This window comes from Myotis myotis, unplaced genomic scaffold, assembly GCF_014108235.1.
Source record: "Myotis myotis isolate mMyoMyo1 unplaced genomic scaffold, mMyoMyo1.p scaffold_m19_p_9, whole genome shotgun sequence".
NCBI lineage: Eukaryota > Metazoa > Chordata > Mammalia > Chiroptera > Vespertilionidae > Myotis > Myotis myotis.
The window spans coordinates 81,264,230-81,291,480 of NW_023416401.1; the positions used below are offsets into that span (position 1 = coordinate 81,264,230).

Consider the following 27,251-nt stretch of genomic DNA (forward strand, 5'->3'; position numbering starts at 1 on the left):
CCCCGGGATCCGCGGGTTCGCTGCCGCTTGTGTGTGGAAGGCGAGGTGACGCCGGCCGCCGGGGTGGGAGAGCTGAGCGGCACCCTCTGTCACCCCTCCGCCCCCCTCCGCGGGAACGTCACCTCCCTCTGCGGGTGGGACAGAGGGGCCCTTGCAGGGTAAGCGGGGGACCTGGGGTGGGTGCGGGCTGGCGGGGCTGCGGGGCTGCGGGGAGCTGGCAGCACAAGGGCCTTGGGGCGGGCGCGCCGGTGCGCTGCGCCCTGGAGCGGGGGCGGAGGGTGGAGGGCCGGGGGCCTCCGGGTGCAGAACCACGCGCCTGGCCACAGGGTCTCCAGCGGCAGCGCCGGGAGGTGGCCTGGAGTCCCTCGCGCACGGGTCTGCCCTCCTGCCGCCCTCCTGCCCCAGCTGCCGCAGTTCTCCCTGGACTCTGAACTTCGGGGGCCCCTGAGGGGCGCAGTCAGTTCTGGCAACCCTGCCGCATTCATTCATTCATTCAGCCCGCGTTTGCTGTCCCTCCTCCCAGCCCTGTGCAGGTGCAGCACCCTGTGGGCTTCTGGTAGTGGATACAGCACATGGAAAGGTATTTGTTTAATGGGTAGACACATTTAAATTAGGGGAAGGACAGGCAGGCCCCCTCCCTCCTGGGCCTCACAGCCCAGCTGCTAACCCAGGGAACCCGTGAGGTTCTGCCATTCATACAATCCTGAGGGTGTGAGGACAAGGACCTCTGACGTTGGAGGAGTGACCAGATGAGCTTATGAGCTGGTGAGAGTGGTTCTGCCTGAGCTGACCCGTGAGCCAAGAGCGCACCAGGCTGTGGGAGGAAGAGGCCCAGAGCTGGACAGAGCTGGACACCAGGCTGGACTCTGTTCAGTGGAGAGCAGTGAGCAGCCAGGAGAGTGCAGACGAGGAGGGGGAGATGGGCAGGGGACCTTGGAAGGATGGGTGAGTTTTAGTTTAAGTGCTGCTAGAAGCCACAGCAACGTTTTAACCCTTTGAGTGCCAACCAATATCCTAGGAACTATGCTAAAATTGCCAAGGCATTTTTGCTGATTTTACAGCAGTTTAGGAAAAAAATTATGAATCGCAAGTAAATGAAGTTACATATTCAATATCTTCCACAAAATCGTCATCTTCACAGCTAGAATTGACATATTTAGCAATATCATCATCACTAATAAAAGCAGACTTAGAACTGGACGCTGCAGGAGGAGCGCAATAGCGCTCCCGGCACTTTTGGCGAAAGACAGGAGGGGCGCGATCTCACACTCCCCAGCACTCTAGGGGTTAAGGGTTGTAGAGAAGCCAGAATAGCTCTGTAGATTATTGTGGACACAGCCCCGCATTCTGGGTGTCGGCCCAAAGGAACCAGCCACCCGGAAGTAACCTAGGCCGTTCCAGTGTCCCCCAGGAACCCACACATCCTCCACCCTCGGGACACATCCTGTTGGCATTGCCATGGCATGAACAAGGTTCATGAAAAGTCTAGCAAGCATAATGATACAAGTCCAGAAAGTGGTTTTGCTCTCCCCCACTTCTGCCCTCGGAAGTGTCATTTGGCTAACATGGTGTGTGTCCATCTCCCTCCGTGAGCCTTACGTGAAGAACCAGAGACGTGGACAGTCCAGTAAAGAGATCTGGAAGCGCCTCCCGCCCACTGTGTCCTATGAACAGGAAACAACAGGTGGTATTGACAGGGCTGATTCATGTACAGTTTTTTTTTTTCAGAAAAGGGGAAACACATCCCTTTTAAACCTACGGGAGAATAAGTAGTGGTTTGCTAACATACTCTGATGTTGGCTACATTTTCAGTATATGTGGCAGTCACTTGTGCACTTGGCTGTTTTGTGTACTTTAATAAAAACCTTGAAGGAACTGGCCAACAGATTAGGTGGCCACCATCCAAATCAGATAGACTTTATATTTCTAAGAACCCATCTGCTGTCCCCAGAAACCTAGCCAGGCATGGGGCAGGCACCTCTGCTCCACACCCAGGTTCTCCTCTCTGACCCCAGCCTGCCCTGACAGAGGGTGGCCCGCAGCAGGAGCCAGCTGGGAGCAAGGTTCGCTGTCAGAGCTTTCTGTTTGCTTTTGTGCACCAGACACCTTGCCCATCCGCCGGCCGGCTCCATGTTCCTTACTGCCTTACTTTCTAAACTCCCCTTCACAGAACAAAACTAAAGTTGAATTATTTTCCTCGGTGCACCTCTGGGGAGGCCTGATCCACACATTTGCACTGCACTACTAGTGGTAGCCATGGAAGTGCGATTGGCCTCTCCTGCAGGTGTCTTGGCTCCGGACAAATACCTTAGCCCAGTGGAATGAAATTGGCTTTTGGGTTTGGCTTCAGGGGCTTGCAGGTGCCCATGGGCCAGGCTGTTCCTGGCTCTTTGTTCCTACAACATTCTATTTGGACTCTGCGTCACCCTGAGCTTATGGTGTGTAACTTAAATGATTACTATGTGTATGTGATTTCATGTGTGTGTGTTTTTTTGGTGTCTAAAGTAGTCTTGTGTTAATAGGGAAAGGGAAGTGATGAAGCACATTTTATTGGAAGCCAGGAAATTTTGTGTGTGCCTCATCATGTGTTAACCTGTGATCCCAGGTTATGTTGTGTGAGATAAGTGCCCGCCTTGTAGGCCTCTGATAATAAGACTGAGCGTATGTAAAGGTGTTTTTTTTTAACAGGTAGACAACTTTAATTAAGAGCAACATTTTCCTCGAAATGTATCACTTGTTCATTTGATCATGTAGAACCTAGTTCTTAGACTAACATAGAACCTGATAAACCTTGGTTATGTAAATGGATTTTACAAAACACTTTCACATTTGTAGGGGATTGCTTTTGTGCCCTCACTGTTCATCCTTGGAAATAGCTGCTTTAGAACTTTTTCTATAAATATTTTTTTTAATGATCATTTAGCAATGGGAACTTCAGGTTATATAACAAAAGGAGGCCTATGAGAGGGCATTCCCCAGGTTGTGTCTCAGCCTCTACTCATGCCTGGGTCTTCTCTGTTGCTGACTTCTTCACTCCTGAGCGCAGCTAAGATCCCCTTAATGCAGATAACTCCCCAGGCCCAACCCCAATCCTGTCATCTCTCGCAGAGCAGTTCCATATCTGACTGATGTCCTGCTGTCATTTCAAACTCAGCATGTAAAAAACCTGGTCACTTCTGTGTCCCGGTAACAGCCCCCTCCTAAATGGCCTACTACAGAGGGTGGCTATCACTCAGGTCCTAGAGCATCTTCTGTCCCTCCATCTTTCCCTGACTGCCTGGTCTGTCTCGGTGAATTGCTAAGCTGTCAGCTAGCCTCCTTTACCAGCAAGTGTTGGCTGAGCAGCTGCTGGACTCTGGCCTTGTGCCAGAGTTGGAGATACGGGATGAACAGCTAGAGAGGAGCTGTCCAACCAGAAGAAAGAGAGGCACTCCACCTACAGCTTACCCAGGAAGGGGAAGTATGCAGAGCACCAAGGAGCCCAAGGGAGGAGCCTCCAGCTGCCAGGGTTCAGAGTGGCAGTAAGCATTCCGAGTAGGTTTTGCAGAGGTGTGAGGAAAGAACCAAAGGAAGAGGATGCCATTGTGGAGAAAGGACCGAAGGAAAAGGATGCTAAAAGAAGCAATATTTGAGGCAGGAAAAATCTCAAAACATGACCTGCTGCCTTGGTTGAGAGAGTAAAGAGTTTGAATTTGATAAAATAGGCAGGCCCAGCCCTCTTCCTTTTGCTCCCCTACCACTGCCTTCAACCCTACATCACAGAACTCAGTTAGGTTACCTGTCTTGCCTCAGAGCCTTTAAAGGAATTTGTCCAGTTCGTCCAGGTTATCCAATTTATTGGCATCCAGTTGTTCATAGTACTCTCTTATAATCGTTTTTATTCTATAAAATCAGTAGTAGTGATTTCTTTTTTATTTCTGATTTTAGTTATTTGAATCTTCTTTCCTTATTTCTTAGTCTAACTAAAATTTTGTGTTACTTTGGTCTTTGCCAAGAACCAGCTCTTGGGTTCAAGGAGTTCTCTCTGTTTTTCCCATTCCCTATTTTATTTATCCTGCTCTAATTTTTGTTTTCCTCCTTCTAGCTTTGTGTTTAGTTTGTTCTTTATCTGGTTCCCTAAGGTGCAAAGTTAGGCTGTTGGTTTGAGATCTTTCTTCTCTCTTAATATAAGCAATTACAGCTATAAATTTCCCTGTTGGCACTGTATCTCATAAGTTTTGGTATATTGTGTTTTCATTTTCGCTTATCACAAGATAGTTTCTAAATTCTCTTCTGATTTCTTCTTTGACCCATTTGTTCTTTAAGAACGTGCTATTTAATTTCCACGTATTTAGGAATTTTCTAGTTTTTCTTCTGCTTTTGATTTCTAGTTGTGATCAGAAAAGATACTTTGTTTAATTTTTATCTTTTTTAACTTAAGATGTATTTTGTAGCTTAGCTTATTATTTATGCTGGAGAATGTACCATGTGTTCTTGAGATAAATGTGTATTCTTTCATTGGGTAGAGTGCTCTGTATATTCCTGTCAGATCCAATTGGACTATAATTTTGTTCAAATCCTCTATTTTCTTGTTGATTGATTTTTTCTGTCCTTTCTTGAAAATGAGACATTGACGTTTCCTACTATTATTATATAGCTGTTTATTTCTACCTTCAATTCTATGTTTGCTTCATATATGTAAGAGCTCTGGTGTCTATGTTTATAACTATTTTATCTTCATGTTGAACTGGCCCTTTAATCATTATATAATGTTCGTCTTTTATGACAGTTTTTGACTTAAAGTCCATTTTGTCTGCTATGGCATAGCCATCACTACTCTCTTTTGACTACTGCTTTCATGGACTCTTTTTCCATTTTACGTTTGTATTTTTGTTGTTGTTGTTTTTAAAGTCGTCATTCCAGTTAGTGTGTCCTTAACTTCTGGCCGGCCTTTCCTCACGCTATTGAAGCTCACTAAGTTCGGCGTTCTGAACTCTGCGTCTAGGAGGTTGCTTGTCTCCATTCTGTGTAGCTCTTTTTCAGGAGTTTGTTCTGTTCTTTATTTGGGACGTGTTTCTTTGCCTCTTCATTTTGACAGCCTCCCTGTGTTTGTTTCTATGTATTAGGTGGAGCTGCTGTGTCTCCCAGGCTTGGTAGAGTGGCCTAATGTAGTACCAGTAGGTGTCCTATAGGGTCCAGGGGCACAGCCTCCCTGATCACCCAAGCTGGGCACTTGAGGTGCACACCCCCCCCCCATGGGATATGTACACCCTCCTCTTATAGTTGAGCCTTCATTGCTGTTGGCATGTCAATAGGAGGGACTACCCCCAGGCTGATCAGCTGAAAAGACTGGCTGCAACCACTGACCTCCAACCACTGTGGAGAATCAGCTGTGCAGGGGCCCACCCCACAGAGCAGGACTTACTTCAGCAGGCCTCTACTGCCCACGTAGTCTGCCCCTTGAGTGTGTCACTTGTGGAGGTGGTTGGGTGGTGGTACTTAGAAGTGGTTTAAAGCTGTCCACTGGGTGTGCTGTCTCTCAGACCTCCCAGGAGGTGCAGGCCCAGGTCAGCCACCACCTGTGTTTTGCCTGCTCCTTTTGTTGGACTTGGAAGTGCCCAGGCGAGGCCAAGCTGTGAACCAAGGCTGGTTGCTGCTAATGCTGGGCCTGGGGCCATTTAGCAAGTGGTAGAGGGCACACTGGGACCAGATGCTGCTTGTTTAAGGGATTTTAGGAAAATCTGAAACTTGTGCCAAGACAGACCATTCACATGGAAGCCACTGGAAATAGCTTGGGTGGGCCTGAAAGTTGGGTGGGGTGAGGAATCAGGGAATCACCAGGGCAGGGCAAACAGTGTAAGCCAGGTTGATGGAGTCTCAGATATGGCACCCACCTGCCTGTTCGGGGAGGGGAGGGAGGGTGCTCAGCTAAGGAACAGTGGCCTCTGCCATCACTTCTGCCTGGGAGAAAGCTACCTCCCACCCCACCAGCTCTCACCCTGATGCCTGACAGTTTTGTTCCTCCTCATATGTCTCTGGTGCCTTTCAAGCTGCTGCCCTAGTGCTGGAGCTCACAGAGAGTGAGTCCATGTAAGTCTGTGCATGGGCCTTTTAAGAGGAACTTCCTGGGACTCCAGCACGTCTCTGTCTCCCTCAGCTTTAGTCCCCCGCTGGTTTTTACAGCTAGAAGTTATGGGGACTTCTCTTCCTGGTACTGGAACCCTTGGTTTAGGGACCTGGAGTTTGATTTCTTTTTACAATTTGTATCTTCATGTTGATATTCTCATTTTGTTGTCATATATTGTTTTTCTAATATTTTTTTTTATTTCTTTGGGTTTTCTTTACCTCTTTCAACATATTTAATGAGCTGTTTTAAAGTCTTTATCTAGTACATCCTATGCCTGTTTTTCCTCAGGGATGGTTTATACCAATTTCTTTAAGTGGGCCATGGTTTCCTATGTCTTTGTATGCCTTGTGATTTTTTTTCTTTTTGAAAAATTCAGCATTTGAAAAATAGCCGATTTCCCGTCTTTGCTCTGTGCCATGAAAGACCTTCACTAATTAGCAGGATGTGTCTGTGCCATAAGGTCAGCAGGGGGGGAGGGGGGGGTGTTTAAGCTGTTCTTAGAATTTTTTCTGAGCATGTATCTTCCCTGGGTTTCTGTGTGTGCTATTTTCAGTTCCCCCATATACATGGCTGCTTTTGTTGCTGGCAAAATGGATAGTTACTACAATTTTAAAACAAAAAGAGGCCATCAAGAGTGCTAATGTTGCTAAGGGTGTGAAAGAAACAGTGATCACAGGCAATTAAAGAGGTTAAAAAAAACTGTTGTTGATTTGGATAAAGGAAAAGCAGTTAACTGGTGACAGCATTTCGGAGGCGTGATAAATGAAAAAGTGAATATGCTGCATGCTAACTTCCTGAGAGACACCCCTAGTGTTAAAAGTGATTCATTCAGCCCTAACCAGTTTGGCTCAGTGGAGAGAGCATCGTGGGCCTGCAGACCGAAGGGTCCCAGGTTCGATTCCAGTCAAGGACATGTACCTTGGTTGCAGGCACATCCCCAGTGGGAGGTGTGCAGGAGGCAGCTGATCGAAGCTTCTCTCTCATCAATGTTTCTAACTCTCTATTCCTCTCCCTTCCCCTCTGTAAAAAATCAATAAAACATTTTTTTTTTTTTAAGTGATTCGTTCAAGGCTGGTAGGGGGTGGTTGGATAAATTTAAGAAAATAAGTGTTTGTTTATAGATTAAACAGTACTGTATTAGACATGTTATGTGTAAGAAAGGTTAAAATAGAATCACTTGGGGGTCTGGAACGAATTCATTCAATTTACACTATTTCTAATGAGGGGAAACGTTCCAGTTTTCGAACAAATCGCTTCCCAAACAGCCTTCTGGAACGAATTAAGTTTGAGAACCAAGGTTCCACTGAGACACACTCAAGGTTGGCATGAAGGCCCCTGTAGGCTTGCCTCCTGCACTGATGGCCCTGGCCCCCACTTTTCCCATCCCCAGACAGTGCAGTCCCCCACCCTCCAGCACTCTTACCCTCGCCATCCCTGGTTCCAGGGGACATTGCCTCCTTCCTCCCTTCTGCAGAGCCGGCATTCAAATCTGTGTGCTCTGTATCCTGTTCTGAGCACATTACACACCTCTGTGTCCTGAAACAGCAGCAAGAGGCAGCTTTCCCGAGAGCAGCTCCACACCTTACAGATGAGGAGACCAGCCCCATGCAAGGGGATAACTAGCCGATGGTCACACCCTGCTGCGGGCAGCCTACACCGCGTTCTCCTTTCAACCCGGCACTTCCCTATTCCTTTCCCCTAGGAATTTCCATTCCTTTTACCGTAACTGGCCGAGAATGATGGACAGACAGTGGATTTTGCCTGAGGGCATGGGAGCCTTGAGAGGGAGGCACCTCGCTGCCTGTCCTCGAGAGCGTCAGGTTCCCACGTGGTGCCTTGCACTAGAACAGAGGTGGGCAACCTTTTTGTGAGTGCATGCCAAAACCAGCAAAATCTCTGACTCAAAATTCTTCTGCGTGCCAACCCTCATTTTTTGAGAACATGTTACGTCTACTTGATATCTCTTTTTTTAAAAAATATATTTTATTGATTTTTTACAGAGAGGAAAGGAGAGGGATAGAGAGTTAGAAACATTGATGAGAGAGAAACATCGATCAGCTGCCTCCTGCACACTCCCTAGTGGGTATGTGCCCGCAACCAAGGTACATGTCCTTGACTGGAATCGAACCTGGGACCCTTGAGTCTGCAGGCCAACGCTCTATCCACTGAGCCAAACCGCCAGGGCTACTTGATATCTCTTAAGGTGTACGTATGTGAAGAACCTTGAAGAAATAATAAAATTCATTCGAGCGACAAAAACACAGTATATGATGATGAAAAATACATTTATTTTTTAATGTATACATGTTATGTAAAATTATTTATCTCAGATGCACCTACACTGAATTTATCTGAAAAATAAAAAAAATCAATATTAAGAAAAAAATTGTAAATGGAAGATTATAAGAGAGGGTTTCACATGCCAGCAAAAGTTACTGGCGTGCCATGTTTGGCACGCGTGCCAGGGGTTGCCCACCCCTGCACTAGAAGCTGCTAATAAAACTTGAACACGTGCCTTATTTGGGGTGCATTGAATCAAAGTTAATGGTGCTGAATTAGTTTATTTCGCTACCCAGGTAGAACTTCCATAGCCTTTGAAAGCGCACAGGCATGATTTCCTCCTTGGCAGGAATATGCTACATGAATAAAAAGATGTATGTGTTGTGAGTTTTCCAGGGAAACAAAAACGAGCATATTCCCTATTTTGTCTGGGGCTCTCAGTTCCCAAAGGACAAGATTTTAACCCTTTTGAAAAGTAAATTACTGTGTGGGAGAAAAAGTGGAAGAACGAATTGGATACATGTTCCTGTTACCTTGAAAGGTTTTGGGACATCATTTATACATGACTTTTTAAAATAGAATGAGGCAGCCAACTTGGAGGAGGCAGCCAATCAATGATTCCCTCTCATCATTGATGTTTCTATTTCTCTCTGCCTCTCCCTTCCTCTCTGAAATCAATAAAAATATATTTAAAAAAATAAAATATAATGAGTCCCAAAGCTATTTGTCTGGAACAGCACTTAGAGCAGCAGCTCTCAACTTGTGGGTCGCCAACCTGTGGGTCGCGACCCCTTTGGGGGTCGAACGACCCTTTCAAAAGGGTCGCCTAAGACCATCGGAAAACACATATATAATTACATATTGTTTTTGTGATTAATCACTATGCTTTAATTATGTTCAATTTGTAACAATGAAAATACATCCTGCATATCAGATATTTACATTACGATTCATAACAGCAAAATTACAGTTATGAAGTAGCAAGGAAAATAATTTTATGGTTGGGGGTCACCACAACATGAGGAACTGTATTAAAGGGTCGCGTCATTAGGAAGGTTGAGAACCACTGACTTAGAGGGAAGCATGCTCAGGCTGTGGGTCTGTGCCCCAGGTCAGCGCCTGCAGGACCTACAACCTTGGACACCTCACCTAGTCTTATAAACCTCAGCTCCTCTTCTGTAAAACAGGGTTCACACCTTCCAGAACCATTTTGAGAATCAAGTGGAGCTTCTGATTCACAGGAGAAAACGCAGCCCAGGTTTTGGTTCCATGTTTTGTCCCCGAGCACAGGGATTTCCGACTTGTCCTGGAAGTTCGCAGCCTGATGTGTTTTTCCTGCCTCTCTCCCGTTCTGCCAGCACACAGTCCTCACAGACAAGGAAATGAGAAAAATACCAAATAATGGGAACCTGAAGATGATGAAGGTGGCGTACCCGCTGGGCCTGTTCGTGTGCCTGTTCATCTACATCGCCTACATCAAATGGCACTGGGTCTTCGCCACCCAGGCCTTCTTCAGCATCACGGAGGCAGCCTCAGGGGTCCACCGGGGCCACCAGACTCGGGATGCCCCGGGGACGACTGCACGTGGTCACAAGGTCTTCTATGGCATCATGTTTGACGCGGGAAGCACTGGGACCCGAGTGCATATCTTTCAACTCACCTGGCAGCCTGGAGGTATCCTGCCCAGCAGAAAGCCCTGCTGCATGCTGCATTTTCTCCTCTCCCAGCTGAGCTCTTGGGGTCACGCCCCCTCCACCCCCCTGCCTAAAGGCAGTGGTTTCTCAGGGTATGGGTTAGACTCCCTGTCTTAGACTCACCTGGGAGCTTGTCAAAAAGGCAGTGTCCCAGTGATGCTGACTCAGAGTATGGGTTGGCACCCAGGAATCTACATTTCCCAGGAGTCCCAGAATATTCTTACTTGTACTAGCATCTGGTTACCAGCTAAGGGCAACTGAGATCCCAGAGGGTGTTTGCAGTTTGAAAAACTAGTCCCCTCCCAGCATGCACAGGCAGGTCAAGTGGCTGGGACCATGACTTAGGCCAGACATCGTATTCGTGAATTTAAGTCAGGAAATAACCCCAGATTCAGGCCAGTGGAGCTAGGAGTCTAGGACAGTCAGATAATTGGAAAAACCCAGAACCCAGCCCAACACAGAGCTGCCAGTGGGGCCATGGCCTCGGCAGTGAGAGTGGAGCTGGAGCCAGAGCCTGTGAACTTTGCTTCCCAAAGGCGGGGCTTAGGCATCGCCACTCACCTGCTTCTCCTATAGGGAGACCCCACCACGCCCAGCCACCACCCTGTTCCTCCTCCCTTTGACCTCCTTTCTCAGCACCTCTCTGTGCCCATTGGCTCTGAGGATTGCCTCTCCAGCCTGTAGCCAGTGTTTCTGCTGACTGTTCAGCAGGCGCACTGGCCAAGCCTGGGTCCTCTCCTCTCTACTCTGCTTCTTTGCTCACTTTCAGTGCCTTTTGAGTCGATGCCATTTTGTGCATTTAACTGAGCAGGTGATGCAGACACCCTGAGTAGCCCTCCAAAGCCATCATGGATACTTTATTTACTTTTCATCTGCTTTGTTTCTAAACTTCTTGCAAGTTAAATACATATTTATGTGCTGGTCCTCTCTACCTCCAAAAATGGTTTTGGAGCTGAGTTTAAGACTACACATGTCCGCATGGAATCCGTTAATAGCGACATTCCATTATTTAATCCTTACAAAAGTTTTGTTTCTGATTTTTCCTCCTGGGTCTCTGTGTCTGAATTTAGACCAGCATCCCTTGGCCACTGTGTGCTCTGAATGCTCACCCTGCTGTATGCACAGGAGCCCAGCCTCCTAAATATTTAAAACACTCAATTTTTAAAACAGAAGAAAGCAGATATTTTTAGAATCCCATAATGCATCCACCCCAGAATCGAGGAAATGACTTTCATTTTTGCAGTTTGAAAAACTGCAAAATCATCTGCCCTGCCCCTCTATTTATTGAATCAACAAGAATTAACCTTAAATGGAGTTTTTTGTATGCAAATTATACCGGAATAAAGTTATTTTTTATTTTAAAGGTAAAGTTCTGGCCAAAGCGTTAGGTATAATATTCATCTTGTTTAGCCAAACTAGTGTCAGAATTTAGATGAGAATCATGGACAGGGCTCCTGTCCCTCTGGCACCTATCTGTTTTCAGATTGGCCTTTAAAAGTGTGGCTAATCCCAGTCGTATAGATTTATATATTTGTAAATTCATATTTCTATACATTCATAGCTGTACCTTTTTTAAAAAATGTTTTTTCCTCAGAGACTCCCACCTTGACCCATGAAACCTTCAAAGCACTGCAGCCAGGTCTTTCTGCTTATGCTGACGACGTTGAAAAGGTAGCCGCTTTCTCTCGTCTGTTTGTTCATCACATTTGTCTTCTAACTGTGATTTGTTAAAGCCAGCTTTCCTCCCCGAGCGCAGTCGGCCATCTTCACAAAATAGCATCTCTGATGGTGCTGTCCGGGGACATTTCATATGTTTCGTCTGGTCAGAAAAATGGAGGAAACTGGTACAATGCATAAGGGCCCGCACCTCCCACTCTCCCACACACACCCTGGCCCTCCCAGGCACTTCCGACAACCAGCACACAGGCCACCAGAGGTCTGGATGCATTTTAAAAGCACAAAAGCTACAAACTTACAAAAAGCATTCTTTGAAAACTTACTATTTTCATTGTTTTAGTTCTCTGATTGAAGATGGGAAACATTGACTAAAACAAAAGGTTAAAGATGTATTATGCAAAGTCCACAAAACAGGTAAGTATAAAAGGAATTTAAGCTGTCAATGATTTTTGTAAGCTTGTAGCATTTATGCTTCTAAAGTCCTTAAAACTGGCAACTGCAGTAATACAGGACACTTGTCTTTTCACGAAGGCTTTCGTGAAACTAGTCACCAGTATAGCTGTGAGTTCCTTTTTTGGTTCAAGCATGTCTCAGATCAAAAGCTAATATGTCATTCTTTTCCACAGATGGTTCCTGATCTCTGACAGTGAAGTCATAGCCTTGCTTTCCTATCGTTCGGTTAAAAAAAAAAAAAAATCAAAATTAGTGATTCTAGCGTGAACATAGGTCAAACCTGATTACATTAGATATCTAGAGTAAGCTCCGGGCTTTTAAACCCTCACTTATTTCAGTGGGCAACACCCATTCGAGTGGGAGAAGCTTCCCAGTGTCCTTGGTTTCCTGCATATCCTTCAAGAGCACATTGATGTGGATAAGAGCAAATACATCGGTATTCTCCCCTCCTTTTCCTTTTACATACGCAGTGGAGTGGCACTCACATTGCTGTGCACTTGGCTTTTGTCTTTAAACAGTATCACGTGGAGATCGTTTGCTCTCTCAGTATGGGAAGAGCTGCTCTGATTTTTCTGGCTGAATGGTATTGCAGTTATGTGCGCACATTGAATTTACAGAACCAGTCCCGCCTGAAGGGCATTTCGATAATGGCCAGTCTTCTGATCTTAACAGTATAAGAAGGGCTGCTGTTTGTCACATTCTATACACTTCATTAACCACATGTGCAAAGAGCCCTCTCTAATGAATTCTTAGAGTGGGGCCTCTTAGTAAAAAGGGTGTATTTTTCCCTTGCACACACCTTGCCAAATTGCCCGCATGGCATTGTGCCTGTTGACATGCCAGCAATGTTTTACCAAAGTCTTTCCCCGATCCGTCCCCGCAGACACAGGGCCTTATCCAGTATTTGGATCAAGCATTCCCCCAGGTGAAAATGACCCCTCGGTGTAATTATTCATGGGTTTTAGCACTCTGAGCGACCCCAGAATTTGCTCGTGATGTCCAGCGGAGTCACACTCGTCTGAGGTCACCGGGTGAGGGTTTTGGTGGCCAGGCGTGTAGAACAGGAGCCCCTTTCTTGTGCCTCATCCCGTGACGTTCCGCCAAGGACATTTCTCTGTGCTTTCCTGGTCCTTGTGCCCCACACACCTGCCAGCACCACTTCAGTTGCTGTTTTATGCTGATTTGGAAAATTTGAAACTATGTATTTATAAGTTAATAAAAACCAAAGGGTGAGGGAGCACCTGTGAGTGTACGCTCAGTGTTGACAGACCCTGTTTTACCCGTTCACAGAGCACTCCGGGTATTCAGGAATTGCTGGATGTTGCTAAACAAGAAATTCCTTTTGATTTCTGGAAGGCCACCCCCTTGGTGCTCAAGGCTACCGCTGGCTTACGTCTGCTACCAGGAGAAAAGGCTCAGAATTTACTACAAAAGGTGATCTTGCCCATTTCCTTCGTGAGGGTGGCTTACAGTAACTGAAAGCACGAAACATGCAGCCAGTGTCCAAGTGGTCAGGCCGTGGGGTGCTTCCTGAAGCGAGAAACACTGAATTGTTATTAGAGAGTGAATGACATTTAGCTTCCTCCTGACATTTAAAACTGCTGGTGTTTTCTAGCATAAACCTGTTTTTCTCATAAGAACAACTTTGCTTTAAAAATTCATTGTGCTTTTGAAGGGTTGTCACCCAAGAGCTTGGTGATTCATTCAAAGGCTGTGGGAACCAAGTTCCTGACATCTCGGCTCCAGCCTATTATTCTCATGGGAGCCAGTCCTGCTCCCAGGCCAAGACTCAGGTGTACCTTCTGCAGAGACCCTGAGCCTCTTCCTGGCTCTCACGTGACCAGGCGTGTCCCCAGGCCCTGCACCACCCATGCAGGGGCCCCTGGAACCCCTCTTTAACAGATGCTTGGAGGTTGCTTTCATCACCCAAATCAGGAAAACTGTTCTGTGCAGAATGGTCCTCCCAGTCCTCTATACTATTTCTAAACCAGCTGCTGAGTGATGGGTGGTTGCACATCCGTCCAGATCACTTATAAAATTATGCACTCAAGTAGGATTATGGGACACCACTGCATTTGGGGTGTACCAGATGTATTTAAGTTCCTGTGTGTCAATACTTGATAAAAAAAAAAAAAAAAAGGATAAGGAAACACCTCAAATGGAGCTGCTCACTGCCTTTGCCTCCCCTCTCCCAGCTCATCTCGAAGCCATACGGGGTCCCAGGTCTGAGCTCTGCCTTAGAGGGCTTCCTGCCCCTTCATCCCCCGTCCTAAAGCATGGCAGCATTTTGGGGCCCAGCAGAGTCAGTGCACCCCAGAGCCTTCCAGGCCAGAGTGCCTTAGGGCAGGCTCTCCCCGGCAACATGTGCTTCAGCACAGGGCTTTCCAGGGCAGCATCTGTGTCCCTAGCCCAGGGAGTAGATTAACAAGGAAAGCGCCGGCAGAGCATCATAAAAGCTGAATACAAAACCTGAGGTTTGCTACTTTGCAGCAGCAGCCGCTGACACCTCTGGTGTTTTGAGACGCCCTGCTGGAAGATAGTCTGATTGGGACTGTGAATTTAGATTTTGGAGGATAAAGACGTGTCTCTCTTTACATCTAGGTGAAGGAAGTGTTTAAGGCGTCACCTTTCCTTGTAGGGGACGACTGCGTTTCCATCATGAACGGAACCGATGAAGGTAGAGTTGCCAGAGTGTTCTGTGCGAGGAGGCTCTCAGGGTGAGGCGGCCGTGCTCAGGGCCGCTGGGAGCACTCAGCTCTCTCGGGGTCAAACGCACGGATGGACAGGGCTGAGCGACCATCCCATTCCAGTTCGCAGTTTAACTATCTCCGAGGGTCTTCTTGGAGCCAGTATTAGATTCTCATCTTGACTAGCACAGATGAAGTTTCTGAAAATAATCATTCTTTCCATTTTAAGAACATTTAAAGAGAATGCCCAATTACTACCATGTTTCCAGTGTTACTGTTGCATTGTTTATCCTAAGTTACACTTAGTAAGGTTCCTCACCAGGCCCTGGCTTTAAATATGACTTTAAGAGTTTGTTTGTATGGGGAGGGAAAGGGGACGTTTGTTTCTCTTTTAGCCGCTTCCAAAAAGAGGAAGTTGAGAAAGGAGTGAGAGAGGTGACATTTGGCAGAGTATTCTAGTTTTTTAGGATGGTACCTCCTAAAACTGTCTGCCTGAAGCCACTGCATGGCATGGCTCAGTCTTCCCTCTGTCCCTGATCTGAAGGCGGAGGGTAGTGAGGAAGTGGTCAGTGTGCGCTCCTGAAGCCTGAAGGTAGCATCTGCGTCCGTATGTTGTCCACAGCACCTCGCGTGACTCAAATGCTCTTTGTGACTCTCTCGTAGGCATTTCAGCCTGGATCACCGTCAACTTCCTAACAGGTACGTCCCCTTCATCATGGAGGCTAACAGTTCAGACCCCATTCTTGAGAGCAGGGGCCTCGTTTCTACTCTTTAAAATACCCCCTCGGGGTTTTGCCAAGTTCTGGCTCAGAGTAGGTAGTTGGAATGGGTGGGGTGTCCGCCTGGCTTGGCAGGGGCGGCGTTGAGTTCACAGACGTATGTGCCCAGGAAGGGGTGCTCTCCTCTCCCCAGTCCCAGTGGTTCCCCCAGCGCACGCTACCCTCCTCCTGCAGCAGCAGCCGCCGGGGCCCTGTCCTCTCATTTCTGGGAGGTCAGGAATAAAACTGGTCACTTCGAATATTAAGCATGATGTACATGCTAATCACCTTCTAACTGAATTCCTCGACAGCAGGTAGAACAGGGAGCAGAAACCTCTGTTTTTGGAACCAGGCAGCAAGGAGTTACTTTTCTTACATTAATCAGCACCTGTGGAGTTTTGCCCCTTTGTAAAATGATGGAAAAGACCAGTGTGGCTGACACGTATATAGAAAAGAAAGCCGTTTCCTCGCCCCTTGGGGAATGGAGAACCCTGTTAAGTGACACATCAGGAGCCTAGCCTCCGAGCTGGGGTGGGGAGAGGGGGGCATGGCTGGGGCCTGTAGGGGTACCGGGGAAGTCAGCGTCTCCGAGCAGGAGCAGCAGGTGTGGCCGGCCCAGCATCTCTGCCACAGCCAGTGGAGCCATTGTTATGTCTCTTAAACACGGTGCGTCTTTATGTGGACAGTTTCAAATAGCCGCCGCTGCTTCTGTTTTAGTTTCCACTGAAGGGCCTGGCCTCTAACCTCCCCTTCCTTTTCAGTACTCATCTGCTTACTAACGTGACAGTGCTGGCTTGGTTTCTCCTGTGCTCCAGGCAGTTTGAAATCCCCAGGAAGCAGCAGTGTGGGCATGCTGGATTTGGGCGGAGGGTCCACTCAGATCACCTTCCTGCCGAGAGTTGAGGTAACCAGCCCCTGCGGGGGTCCCACCCTCCCAGGCTCCCTCCCTGGGGAGGCCCGGAGACCTGGTGTCTCTGGGCCCAGGCCGTCAGGTCCTCTCCTGAGGGCCAGATCCATTCAGTTAACGCTGCTTGGTTTGATTTAACGCTCCCTGGAAAAAATGGAAAATGTGGGGGGTGATAGAGTATGTACTACCTGGAACCCCTTGGGCCAGAGAATGTGAAGTGGGCCCTCTCCTTTCCTCCCTGACAGTGCATTCCTTCTCCACCATTTTTTATATTATTAGCTTTAGTTTTCAGCAGAAGAGCACTTATGAAATTTACTCATCATTGTCTTGGTTGGGCCATATTTGTCAGAATCAGTTAATGTTATTCAAAAGAAGGAGAAACCTACTTTTTGGATGTTTCGTTTTTATTCTTGCCCCAATGAAAAGCTTAACTTGGCTTAATGAACAGCTGTTTTAATTGAATACATCTGTGAATATCCTTGTGTTTTGAAACGAGTTGAGGGAGTTGAGGACAGTTTTCTAGAAAGGCCAGCAGGAAGGGGAGTAACCCTCATGTTCTTCCCCAGGACACCCTTCGGACCTCCCCACCCGGCTACCTGACGTCACTGCAGATTTTTAATAGGACCTACAAGCTCTATTCCTACAGGTGTGTCTTCGGGAGTGAGGGTGGAGGGGGTGACCGTCCAGGCACAGAGCTCAGCTGGCGCTGCTTGGCCTCCCCGTGCCTCCAACTCCTGCCTATAGGGCAGTGATGGCGAACCTGTGACACGCGTGTCAGAGGTGACACACGAAATCATTTTTTTGGTTGATTTTTCTTTGTTAAATGGCATTTAAATATATAAAATAAATGTCAAAAATATAAGTCTTTGTTTTACTATGATTGCAAATATCAAAAATTTCTATATGTGACACGGCACCAGAGTTAAGTTAGGGTTTTTCAAAATGCTGACACGCCGAGCTCAAAAGGTTCACCATCACTGCTATAGGGTGACTGAAGTGTTCAGTCACAGACACAGACACGCCAGGTCCCGGGGACCCCCTGCTGTGGACCCACCTGGACCTTCTCCCTCCTGCTTTCTCCCTCCATTTTTCAGTTTTCCTACAGTAAAATGACATTTCTTCTTTTGTTCTTATTCTGCTCTACTTTGGAGGAGGTTTTGAAGAAGTGGGGAGGGCCCATGGATTGTGCAGGAATTTTCTGGACCAACTAGTGCACATGGCGCCTTCGGTAGATTCTTTCTGTAACACACACGTGCACAATAAAGATCGGGGCTGTTGCATTCACCAGCGTCCACAGCTCCCAGACAAGCTCCTGTCAAGTAATAGGCCTTCATGTGTTGAACTAATTAACTAAACACGCTAAACTCCGCAAACGGAGACTTCTAGAAGAAGCAGAAAAGCCACGGTTTCCTCCCTTTCCCACTTGTTTTGGATCCAGCCAGGTGAATGTATTAGAATCCGAGTAGGAGATGGCAGGCCAACCCTCACCCAGGATTTTCTTCCCACAGCTACCTGGGGCTCGGATTGATGTCGGCTCGGCTGGCGATTCTGGGTGGCACAGAGGGGAAGCCTGGTGAGTGGAATGCAGTCTTGAGAGCCCCCCTGGCCCAGCAGGCATGGGGAGTCCTGTGGGAGTGGAGCCCCTTCTCCTGCCCGTGCCTCCACTGACCCCTGGCCTGGCTTCCGGTCCGCCCTCCCTGCCGGTAGGACTCAGGGAGCCCAGAAGGGACGTGTGTAGAAGGATGTACCCCAGATCTTGTCAGGGGTACTCAGACGGGACACAGGCTAGTGTGTTTTACCTGTGTACGTTCCAAGTTATTTTTCCAAAGAAAGAAATGCTAGTAAAGTCATCTCTGAAATGCTGAGCTGGGGGATTTTAGGATCCAAATAACAGTCGTCACTTATATTTGGAGTCTGTTTTAAGGATTTGAAGAGAACCTTATTCTTCAGGACAGTGTGGGAGGGGCCCCAAGGAGGTGTGATGCGGGCTGTTGCAGTGGAGCTGGGGGACTTGTCCTCATTCACAGTGATTCTCGCCTTGTGAGAACGTCCCTCTGTCTTCTCTTGCTTCATCATGAAGCATGGTCGTGGCTCTTCTTCCAGACGTCGTGTTAGACTAGAGACGAAGTCTGTCTGGTCAGGTTATTAAGGTCACATTTACTCCCAGCTTTCCTGCCCCCCCACCCCCCATCGGTCTGGCGGAGGAGAAGCCTGTCATTGGCCGGCAGTACATGTGAATTCTCTGAGATCTTAGGGGTCACTGTGTCCCAATTTGGGCACAGGACACAGTTCCAAGGCCAGCATCTCCCTATCCACCCCGATGACATTTGCTGGAGGCCCAAAGGCCTTGCTTGACTCAGGCCTCAGGTCCCGACTTGTGCATGTGAGCCCACTCGTGTTCTCAGCCACACCCCCTCCCTTGGCCCTGCCTCTCTGGGTCCCACCTCTCGCCGAGCCCCAGCCCAGCTCTTCTACCCTCTTTCAAGGACCTGGTTGTCTGACACGATGGGAATGTTCAACTGAAATTTTTCTTTTGGTACATCCTGTTTCCATTCATGTCTTTCAAATTCTGGTGTTTCACCTCGTGATGATAATCCCCTTTGTTGCAAACCAAAAGTACGTCCACGTCTCAGACACACCTGTGACCTTCACTCTGGGGCCAGAAAACACTAGCCAACAAGAAGAAGGCAAGCACCAGTTTGCCATCCTTGGCTGATACAGAGCAGCTGGGAGGCCAAGTGGGTGTACTTCAGAGGATGAGTCTCCCTGTTGTGTTATCCATTGTTGCACAACAGGTCACCCACCAAGCTGAGTGGTTGCACTCAGTACATTGTATTGTATCTCATGAATCCACAGGCTTCGACTGGGTGACACCTGTACTGGAGTCCCTGGGGCCCCATGTGGTGGCATGTAGGGCGGCTGTGCTGCATGTCTGCCCCCCGGCACTCCTCCACGTGGCCTCTGTCCCAGCAGAGCAGCCTGTGTTCTCCCTGGAGGCTCAGAGGAAAGAAGACTGCCTGAGTCACAGGACATCATGTCCTGCACCTTCTGTTGGTGAAAGTGGACTCAGGCAGGGACAGGGACCCACTTCTCAGTGGGAGACCGGCACGCACATTCTCAAGGGGTGGCATTGCGGGGCCAGCCTTGGAGGCCAGCCAGCACGTTTCCTTGGCTAATTATGGGGCCCCAGCTTTGGGGGAGCAGCACAGACCTGTGGCAGGGTAGCAGTATCCTGGCCCTGCCTCTGTCATCCATAAATTGGGTAACAACTCCCCTTCTCTTAGGGTCCTGTGACAATCCACTGAGCAGCACCAGGCCTGTTGCCTGGAACCCCAAAGCCCCTCAGGGAATGTGAGCTGGGAGTGGCCATGTCTCCAGGGCAGCTGAAGCTCTGCTCCGGCTCTACCTCGGCGCTGGCCTGGACACTCCCATGAGTCGGGTCCGTCCTGTACCCTCCGTGCCTGTAGTCCTGACCTAAAATATTCTGTCCCTTGGGCCTCCCCTCAGTGGAGTCATGTCTCAGCTCCATGCAATGCCCTGGTCTTGCAGTGACAATGTGCTTTTCTTCTCTTTTTATTTCAGTGGAGGCTGGAAAGGAGTTGGTCAGTCCCTGTCTGGCTCCCAGTTTCAAAGGGGAGTGGGAACATGCTGAAATAACGTACAGACTTTCCGGACAGAAGGCAGGTACTGTGTGGATTTACCCTTCATCGTGGGGGAGAAGGGTCAACGGTGCAGCCCGCCCCTTCCAAGGACCTCTGAGAGCAGGGAGACTGTCATCACACCTTTACAGACGAGCTTGCACTTGTCCTTGAAATGGAGGCGCCCTTTGAACCTCATCAGGACTCTGGGAGGCCCTTGCCGGCCCACTGGCATCCACCAGCTCCCCGCGGTCTCTGCCCAAGGCTTCTTGTCTGTTGCCAGGTGCTTTCTTCCAAGGGGCCAGCATCCCTAGGACAGTCAGCAAGCCCGTTTCTGAACACAGAGAGCCATGGCTTCTCCTTCCCTTCCTCCTCCAGGACGGGAGGCTCGCTCAGGCTGCAGGGTCCCCGAAGGCCTGCGACAGGGCTTTGCCAGCCTGCCCCCTCTCCCCACACATGGTCTCGGTTGCTCTGTGCACTGCAGTGTCATCTTAAGGAAGTATTGGAATGTTGTTCCCAGGCCGGACATGTGGTCCTGAGGCTTGTCTGCCTTTGGTGACAAGAGTTGTGTCTACTCTTCTGACACCAAATGTGTGGGTTTTCTACACCAATCAGTTCTCGAAACAATTGATTAAATCTTTGACCGTTGGTGATAAGTCAGTCCCGAGTCCCTCTCCCCTCCCCGGATGTTGGGGTTAGGAAGTTCCAAACCTCATATCACATGGTAGGTTCCTCTGACAATCACCCCCCACCCTGTAGCCTGGGGACCCACCAAGAGTCACCTTATTAGCATAAACACAGGTGTGCTTGAAAGGAGCTTATTATGAATGGCAGCTGTCCCTCCTCACTCCCCCCACCCCCGCCAATCACTCAGGATCTTACGAGGGATTTAGGAGCTCTGTATCAGAAACCAGGAACAAGACCAAATACATTTCTTAATATCCAGTGGGCGTCGGGTCACTGTGACTCAGCCACTGTGCACGTGCCATTTGTTGGCCCTGCTGCAGCTACTGGCACACAGTCAGTGCACAGCGCAGGCAAGGCTGTGCCCAGGAGGAGTGGGAGGGGTCAGGCAGTAAAACCCATGGGAAAGCGCTTTGAAGAAAAATAAAATAGAAGGAGGAGAAGGGGTGCCGAAGGAGAGATTGCTGTTTTAGATAAGACAACCAGGGGATACTTGAGAGCAGATAGGAAGAGATTCGGAGTGAGCCACCAGATCTAAAGCTGAGGGAGCAGCATGTGCAGAGGCCCTGGGGCAGCCGCTGTGTTCCTGGAGGTAGTGTGACTGGTCCGGTCTGAAGGACAAGGGGTGGCCTTGAATGGGCTGCCCTTGGGTGGTAGGACAGGTTTTGGGAAAGGAAGAAGGGAAACTGGTTCGGGCATGGGCTGTAGGCATTTAACCCCTTAACTCCCGGGCCCGTGTTCTTCTTCCAAGCAAGGAGTTAGTGGCCAGCCTGTGAGCATGGCCAGCTGCCTGTTAGGCCTCCGTTTCCTTGTCTGTGACACAAGGAGAGTGCAGGCCTCACCTCCACAGTGTCGGCTGAGACGGAGGAAGACGCTGCACGTTCAGAACTCAGCACAGGGCTGACAGAGGGCGAGTGGAGGGTAAACTGCACACTTGAGCCCATTGGGCTGTGCGGATGGCTGCATGGGGCCCAGCAGAGGCTGGTGTCCTTCAGTCGGTTTCCCTCCCTTGATCAGAGCCGTGGCCCTGAGAGGTGCTATTGACGGGTATGGTGCTAGCGTGTGCCGACCTGGGGTGGTGTCTGCAGGCTCCTGGTCCCACCTCCCATTCCCGGTCAGACTCAGGTCGCTGGGAAAGGGGCTCAGGGACTGTGCTTGGGTACTGGGAGCCCACTGACTGCTGGCCCTGCTTTTGCTTTGCCCAGTAGTGAACCTCTACCAGCTGTGTGCCCGCAGAGTGTCCGAAGTCCTTCAGAATAAAGTGCACAGGACAGAAGAAGTGAAGGATGTGGATTTTTATGCTTTTTCCTACTATTATGACCTTGCAGCAAATGTTGGCCTCATAGGTAAGGGGGGCTGGGCCAGGAGTTCATCGGTGAGGTGTAGACCCTGGGCAGAGGGGCTCTGTCGGGGAGCAGCTGTGCTGCCAATCACCTCGGGGCAAGAGAAGTGGACTGACTGGGGAGGGCAGGGGTCTTGTCATCGAATAAGAGGGAATAAGCCCCCTTTAAATAAATAACTCAGTTCTTTGAGCCACTTAGTAGGTATGTTGTCGGTGCAGGAGCAGTCACTTCTGCTCTGAGGCAGGACTGGCTCACCTAACTCAGACCCACCCTCCTGCCTGGTTCCTGAGTCTCTGGCTGATGGAGCCCTTTGTGCCTCAGCCAGGCAGCCGTGTGTCCCTGGCTGGCCCCCAGGCTGCGCTGGGGAGAGGTCAGCCGATGCCACTGGTGACCCTGAGGAGCCTTTAGGCTCTCTCCGACTCCACACCCCAGAGTGCGGTCAGGACAGGCCATGACATGTGGAGTTTGCCAAGGGGTGGTGCTTAGACTGAGGGTGAAAGCGCTGGAGGGTTTGAAGTCACTTCATTGGGTGTTAACCAGAAATTTTGTTAATGAAATAATTGAGACATTCAGAATGCATTGCCTGTGATAAAGATAAGAGCATTAATGCAAGTAAAAAGCTTCAGAAGACAGCAACGATGTCAGGTTCTGGCTCCCGGGATCCTGAGACCCTCAGTCGAGCCTTCATGCTCATGAAGCCACCCACTGTCAGGCCCCCTGTGGAAGGCAGCCGGGGGGTAGGGGTCTTCTCTCTCACCCTCACCCTTCTCTCAGACCCAGGTCCCTCTCTCTGGCACAGACAAGGGTCCCTGGGCTGCCCCCTATAGCCAACCTAAGGCTGCTGGGTCTTAGGGATCCTGTGGGCTCCGTGGAGCTACAGCAAGGGCACGTCGTGCACACTTCCTAACCGTGCTGCCAGCTGCAGGCGTTGCAGTGCCTGGGGTTCACCACACCCTGGCAGCCTGCTGGGCACCACCCCAGCATCCCCTTGTCAGTCTGGGACTCCTCACCGTAAACAAAGGCTGTCTTTTCCCTGGGGTCCGACACCGGCCCAAGTGACCCAGGAGATGCTGAGTGTTCGGAACAGCTCCTCTGGCTTCCTCGTGAGCTCACACGTGGCTCTGAAAGAACCCCTTGGGACCCACCCTCAGTGTTGACATTTGCTGACTTAGCCAATGCCCAGAAGTCAGGAGACTTCCTTTCCACACACTGAGTAGCTGCCTCAGGCCAGACATAAGTGAGGTGCCTCTCCCCGGGAATGGCCAGAGGCTTGGGCTGCCCATTTGCTCTAAGACCTGACAACCCGCCCCTCGCTTTTTTTTATACAGAATTTTTTCACACTAAGGAAACAGATGCCAGAACACCATTGCTGAGCTCAGGGCCATAGCGTTGGGGCACATTTCCAGTTTACTTTTCTTAAAGTTAAAAAGTGGGGTCTAGTGGGCTTCCTCGGGCAGCCCCTGTAAGATCCCTGATGTGCTGACCGCCCCCATGTGGTCCCGCAGGGAACATCTGCCCACCCCAAGCCTGTCAGCACCTCAGAAAGCATGGTCCGTGTCGCGGGGCCACTGCCCTGCTTACAGCCAGGCTAGGCTGGCAGCCGGCCCTTCGGCACGTCCTGCACCCGCCTCCCCGGGGTCCCCAGGTGCCAGCCTCGGGCCTCAGCGGCCCTGAGACTCCTGTGATGCCGGCACAAACTGGACGCTTGGTCTTGTCCCCCAGATGCGGAGAAGGGAGGCAGCCTCGTGGTCGGAGACTTTGAGATTGCGGCCAAGTACGGTGAGTGGCTGCTGCACTTTCCCGGGTGGGAAGGGCTGGAGCTGGAGGCAGGGACGCTTCCCCGTCTGAGATGCGGGCTGCGGTGCTTGTGACAGGCAATGGCACCAGAACTCCTGGGGTGGGCTCTTGATTCTGGCAACCAGATGAGTGTTCAGAGGGGTGAGTACGGAGTTGAGAGTACACTTGGGTCACCATGCTGGGCCCAGACCAACGGTTCACCACCTCCCGTGTGGCCCCAGGCGGTGGGGAAGGGGGCCGCCCGTGTCCCCAGCCATAAAAAATCCTTGTGAGGAATGGACTCCCTTGATTTTACTTTTCCTGACGCCTCTCACTGTGGTTCAGGTTAACCCTAAGAGTGATTTCCCCTGAAAGTGTCCCAGTAAATTCAAAATTGTCACCAGAACTGGAAGAAGCCAGGGCCCCGGAACAGCAGAGCCTGGCACATGAGGATGAAGAGCAGGCTGGCAGCCAGCCCTTCGGCGTGCCCTGCGCCTGCCTCCCAGGATCCCCAGGTGCCAGCCTCGGGCCTCAGTGGCCCTGAGACTCCGGTGGTGCCGGCACAAACTGGGCGCTTGGTCCTGTGCCCTTGGGGTGTCACAGGTGTTGGCCCTGCAGCCCTGGGCCGTCTCTTTCCTCGCCATCTCACGCCCCAGCCGAAAAGGATAGGAAGCCAAGGCTTGTAAATGTTCTGCTCTTCGGTTGCCATTCCCAGTTGCATGTCGAAAGAGTTAACCTTTGTATGTTTCTCCAGAGAAAGTCCTTCCTCCCCAAAATGGCTCCTAAGCTTTCTTGTCATTTCCGGGTTTGTCTTGTGGACACTGGGTGTCCGTGACTCTTCAGTAGGCAAAGGTGCCCAGCAGAATGCTGGGAAGGCTGTGGGTGTGTTTGTCCATCGCCCTGGAGAACAAGAGTAGATTGTTCGGAGCGAGTTTTGCTGGTGTTTTCATTCCTCAGAAAGCCCAGGTCTGCGTCCGGGAGAGGTGTCCATGTCATGGGGGCGGAGATGTGGCCTCCCACCCATGACACCGGGACGGCGGCCCAGCCCCTGGCGAGTGGCTGGCCTCAGGCCCCGCCTCTTGGTGTGCTCTTGGCGGGTCACGGTCCTGCTCCGAGCTGCAGGCTTGTTTGAATCAGCAGTGAGGACCGGGAGTCCACGCAGAGCCTGGCGCAGAGTAGACACCTGGAGTGAGTGGAGTTGGGTCGCCATACACCTACCCCCACCCCCCGGGAACCTGACTGGGAACCCGCTCTCTCATCCCCAGTGTGCCGGACGGCGGAGACCCGCCCGCAGAGCAACCCCTTCCTGTGCATGGATCTCACCTACATCAGCTTGCTGCTCCGAGAATTCGGCTTCCCGGGAAACAAAGTGCTGAAGGTAAGGGTTCGCCTCCTGCGCCCTGTGCCCCTCACAGCCTGAGGGGCCAGGACGCTGCCTCCTGCCTCCCACCCAAGCCATCCTGTCACCTGTGTGCATGGGCCCCTCTGCCCCTCCCTTTGTCTTCTCCAGCTGACTCGGAAAATCAACAACGTTGAGACCAGCTGGGCTCTGGGGGCCATTTTTCATTACATCGACTCCCTGAATGGACAGAAGAGTAGGGCCTCGTAGTGGCTGAGCTGCCTGCCGTCCTCAAGGTAGTGGCTCCGTCTCTGCAAGAACAGGCCCTTTGGAAACTCTGGACGTGTTGGGAGGAGGCCACAGCTCGGGCCGAGACCCTCCTCCCTGCAGCCCTGCAGCCCTGCCCCTGGAAGAGCCGAGGACTGGAACTCAGCGCAGGCCCAGCACTCCTCCTCCCTGCCTCAGCCCCAGGCGGGCAGCGAACCAGATGGGAAAAGAGCACCTGCCATGGCCAGGTGACATAGTCCCGCTGTCCCCACGCCCCCCATCTGTAGGGTTGGGTGGCTGTGACATCCACTCCTGGACTGGAGTCTTGTTTTGTGCCCCTGCCCCTGTCTACACCCACTTCCCCAAGGCGGACCTCCACCTTCTCCCAGAATCAGGGCGAGGTTTTGCAGGCTGCCCTGCTGCTCAGGGTGAGCCGAGTGAGAACGCCCGTGCCCTCTGGGACAGTGGGCCCGGCAAGGCGCCGTGAACTCTGCACTTGAACGTGTTTGCTCCTCCTTGGGTGTGGATGCGTGAAGTCATACAGAGAACTGTTCCTCAGTCTTTGGATGCCTCAAGGTTAACCGATGGAGTTGACACTGTGAACAGGAGGAGGGGCTGGGGAAATACCTCTTCGTGGCCCTCCTGTGCCCCGGCTCTTTACGAAAGGCTGAATGTGAGCGTGAGCTGCTGTGAAATATTTATGGTTGTGCTGAGTGAGTGATGTGTCTGCCAGGCAGTGCTGAGTGCTTGTGAGGCCACTGTGTTCTGAGCCCCAGTAAACATACCGCTGCTGTGTCAGGAGACAGGAGCTCCGGGGATCAGCCGGTGGATCAGCCCGTGGATCAGCCGACTGGGCTCAGCAGTCGCCAGAACTGCCCCCTGGAAACTGCCCTCTTGTGGCTCCTCCCTCTCAAGCTCCACAGGACGCTGGCTCCGCCCTCCAGGGTCTGCACTGCAGGCTCTGTCACGGGGAGATGGGGAGACGTGGGCTGCGTGCTGTACTGTGTGGCCCCAGGTTTACAGTCGTTCTCGTGAATGTATCGTGCACAGCAGAAGCTGACCTCATGTGTTTCACTCAGAATAAAGGTTTACCCGTTACCAAAAGTTCCTGCTGCTCTGTGCTTCCTCTCAGTGAGGATCAGCCACGTCCATCCACCCAACACGGGCAGGAAGGACCAAAACCTCGCCCAAGTTGGGTGGTAGGTGGGGGCACAACTGAGTGCTGTCAGTTTACCTTGTGAGATCACAACAGAAGGACACACAGAGGCCCCCACTGGGCCCTCCTGCCAGTTAGTGACTAGCCCTGGGAGGCCCAGGCTGTTCTGGGGTCTGGCCAGGGAGCGCCTCACCTCCCCAGCGTCTGTCAGAACCGAGCGCCCACCTCTGGGACCGTCACCGCAGCACGTGCCAGGTAAGTGTTCACACACATCACCCCGAGCAGCACGGCGGTCTCGAGTGTGTGCCAACTCCAGGTGGCAGTGTGTTCAGTGAGGCCCTGGCTTTAATGGGGGTCAGTTGGAAAGGAGTCCAATGTCGAGCTAAGACTGGATGGACTCCAGCCTGATCACTAGGTGCTCACTGTGAGGTCTGATCAAATAATTGAATCAATACCCCCTCCCCTGGGAAACTGACCTTGAGGTCA

The 27,251-nt window shown here is 50.5% G+C and overlaps 1 protein-coding gene across 2 annotated transcripts; it reads left to right on the forward strand.

The window, feature by feature from the left end:
• On the forward strand, positions 1-26,706 carry ENTPD6 (ectonucleoside triphosphate diphosphohydrolase 6). 2 transcript variants are annotated; one of them, XM_036323209.1, is made up of 14 exons: positions 1-158; positions 9,745-10,060; positions 11,675-11,751; positions 13,501-13,644; positions 14,812-14,887; positions 15,561-15,596; positions 16,471-16,559; positions 17,129-17,208; positions 18,071-18,135; positions 20,145-20,246; positions 22,090-22,230; positions 23,950-24,006; positions 25,269-25,381; positions 25,514-26,706. In XM_036323209.1, exons 2-14 carry the CDS (start codon positions 9,769-9,771, stop codon positions 25,610-25,612), a joined length of 1,371 nt encoding a protein of 456 aa, XP_036179102.1. In that variant the 5' UTR covers positions 1-158; positions 9,745-9,768; the 3' UTR covers positions 25,613-26,706. The 2 variants fall into 2 exon arrangements, with proteins under 2 accessions (XP_036179102.1, XP_036179103.1); XM_036323210.1 differs by having other exon boundaries at positions 22,093-22,230.
• The last annotated feature ends 545 nt before the right edge of the window (positions 26,707-27,251 follow it).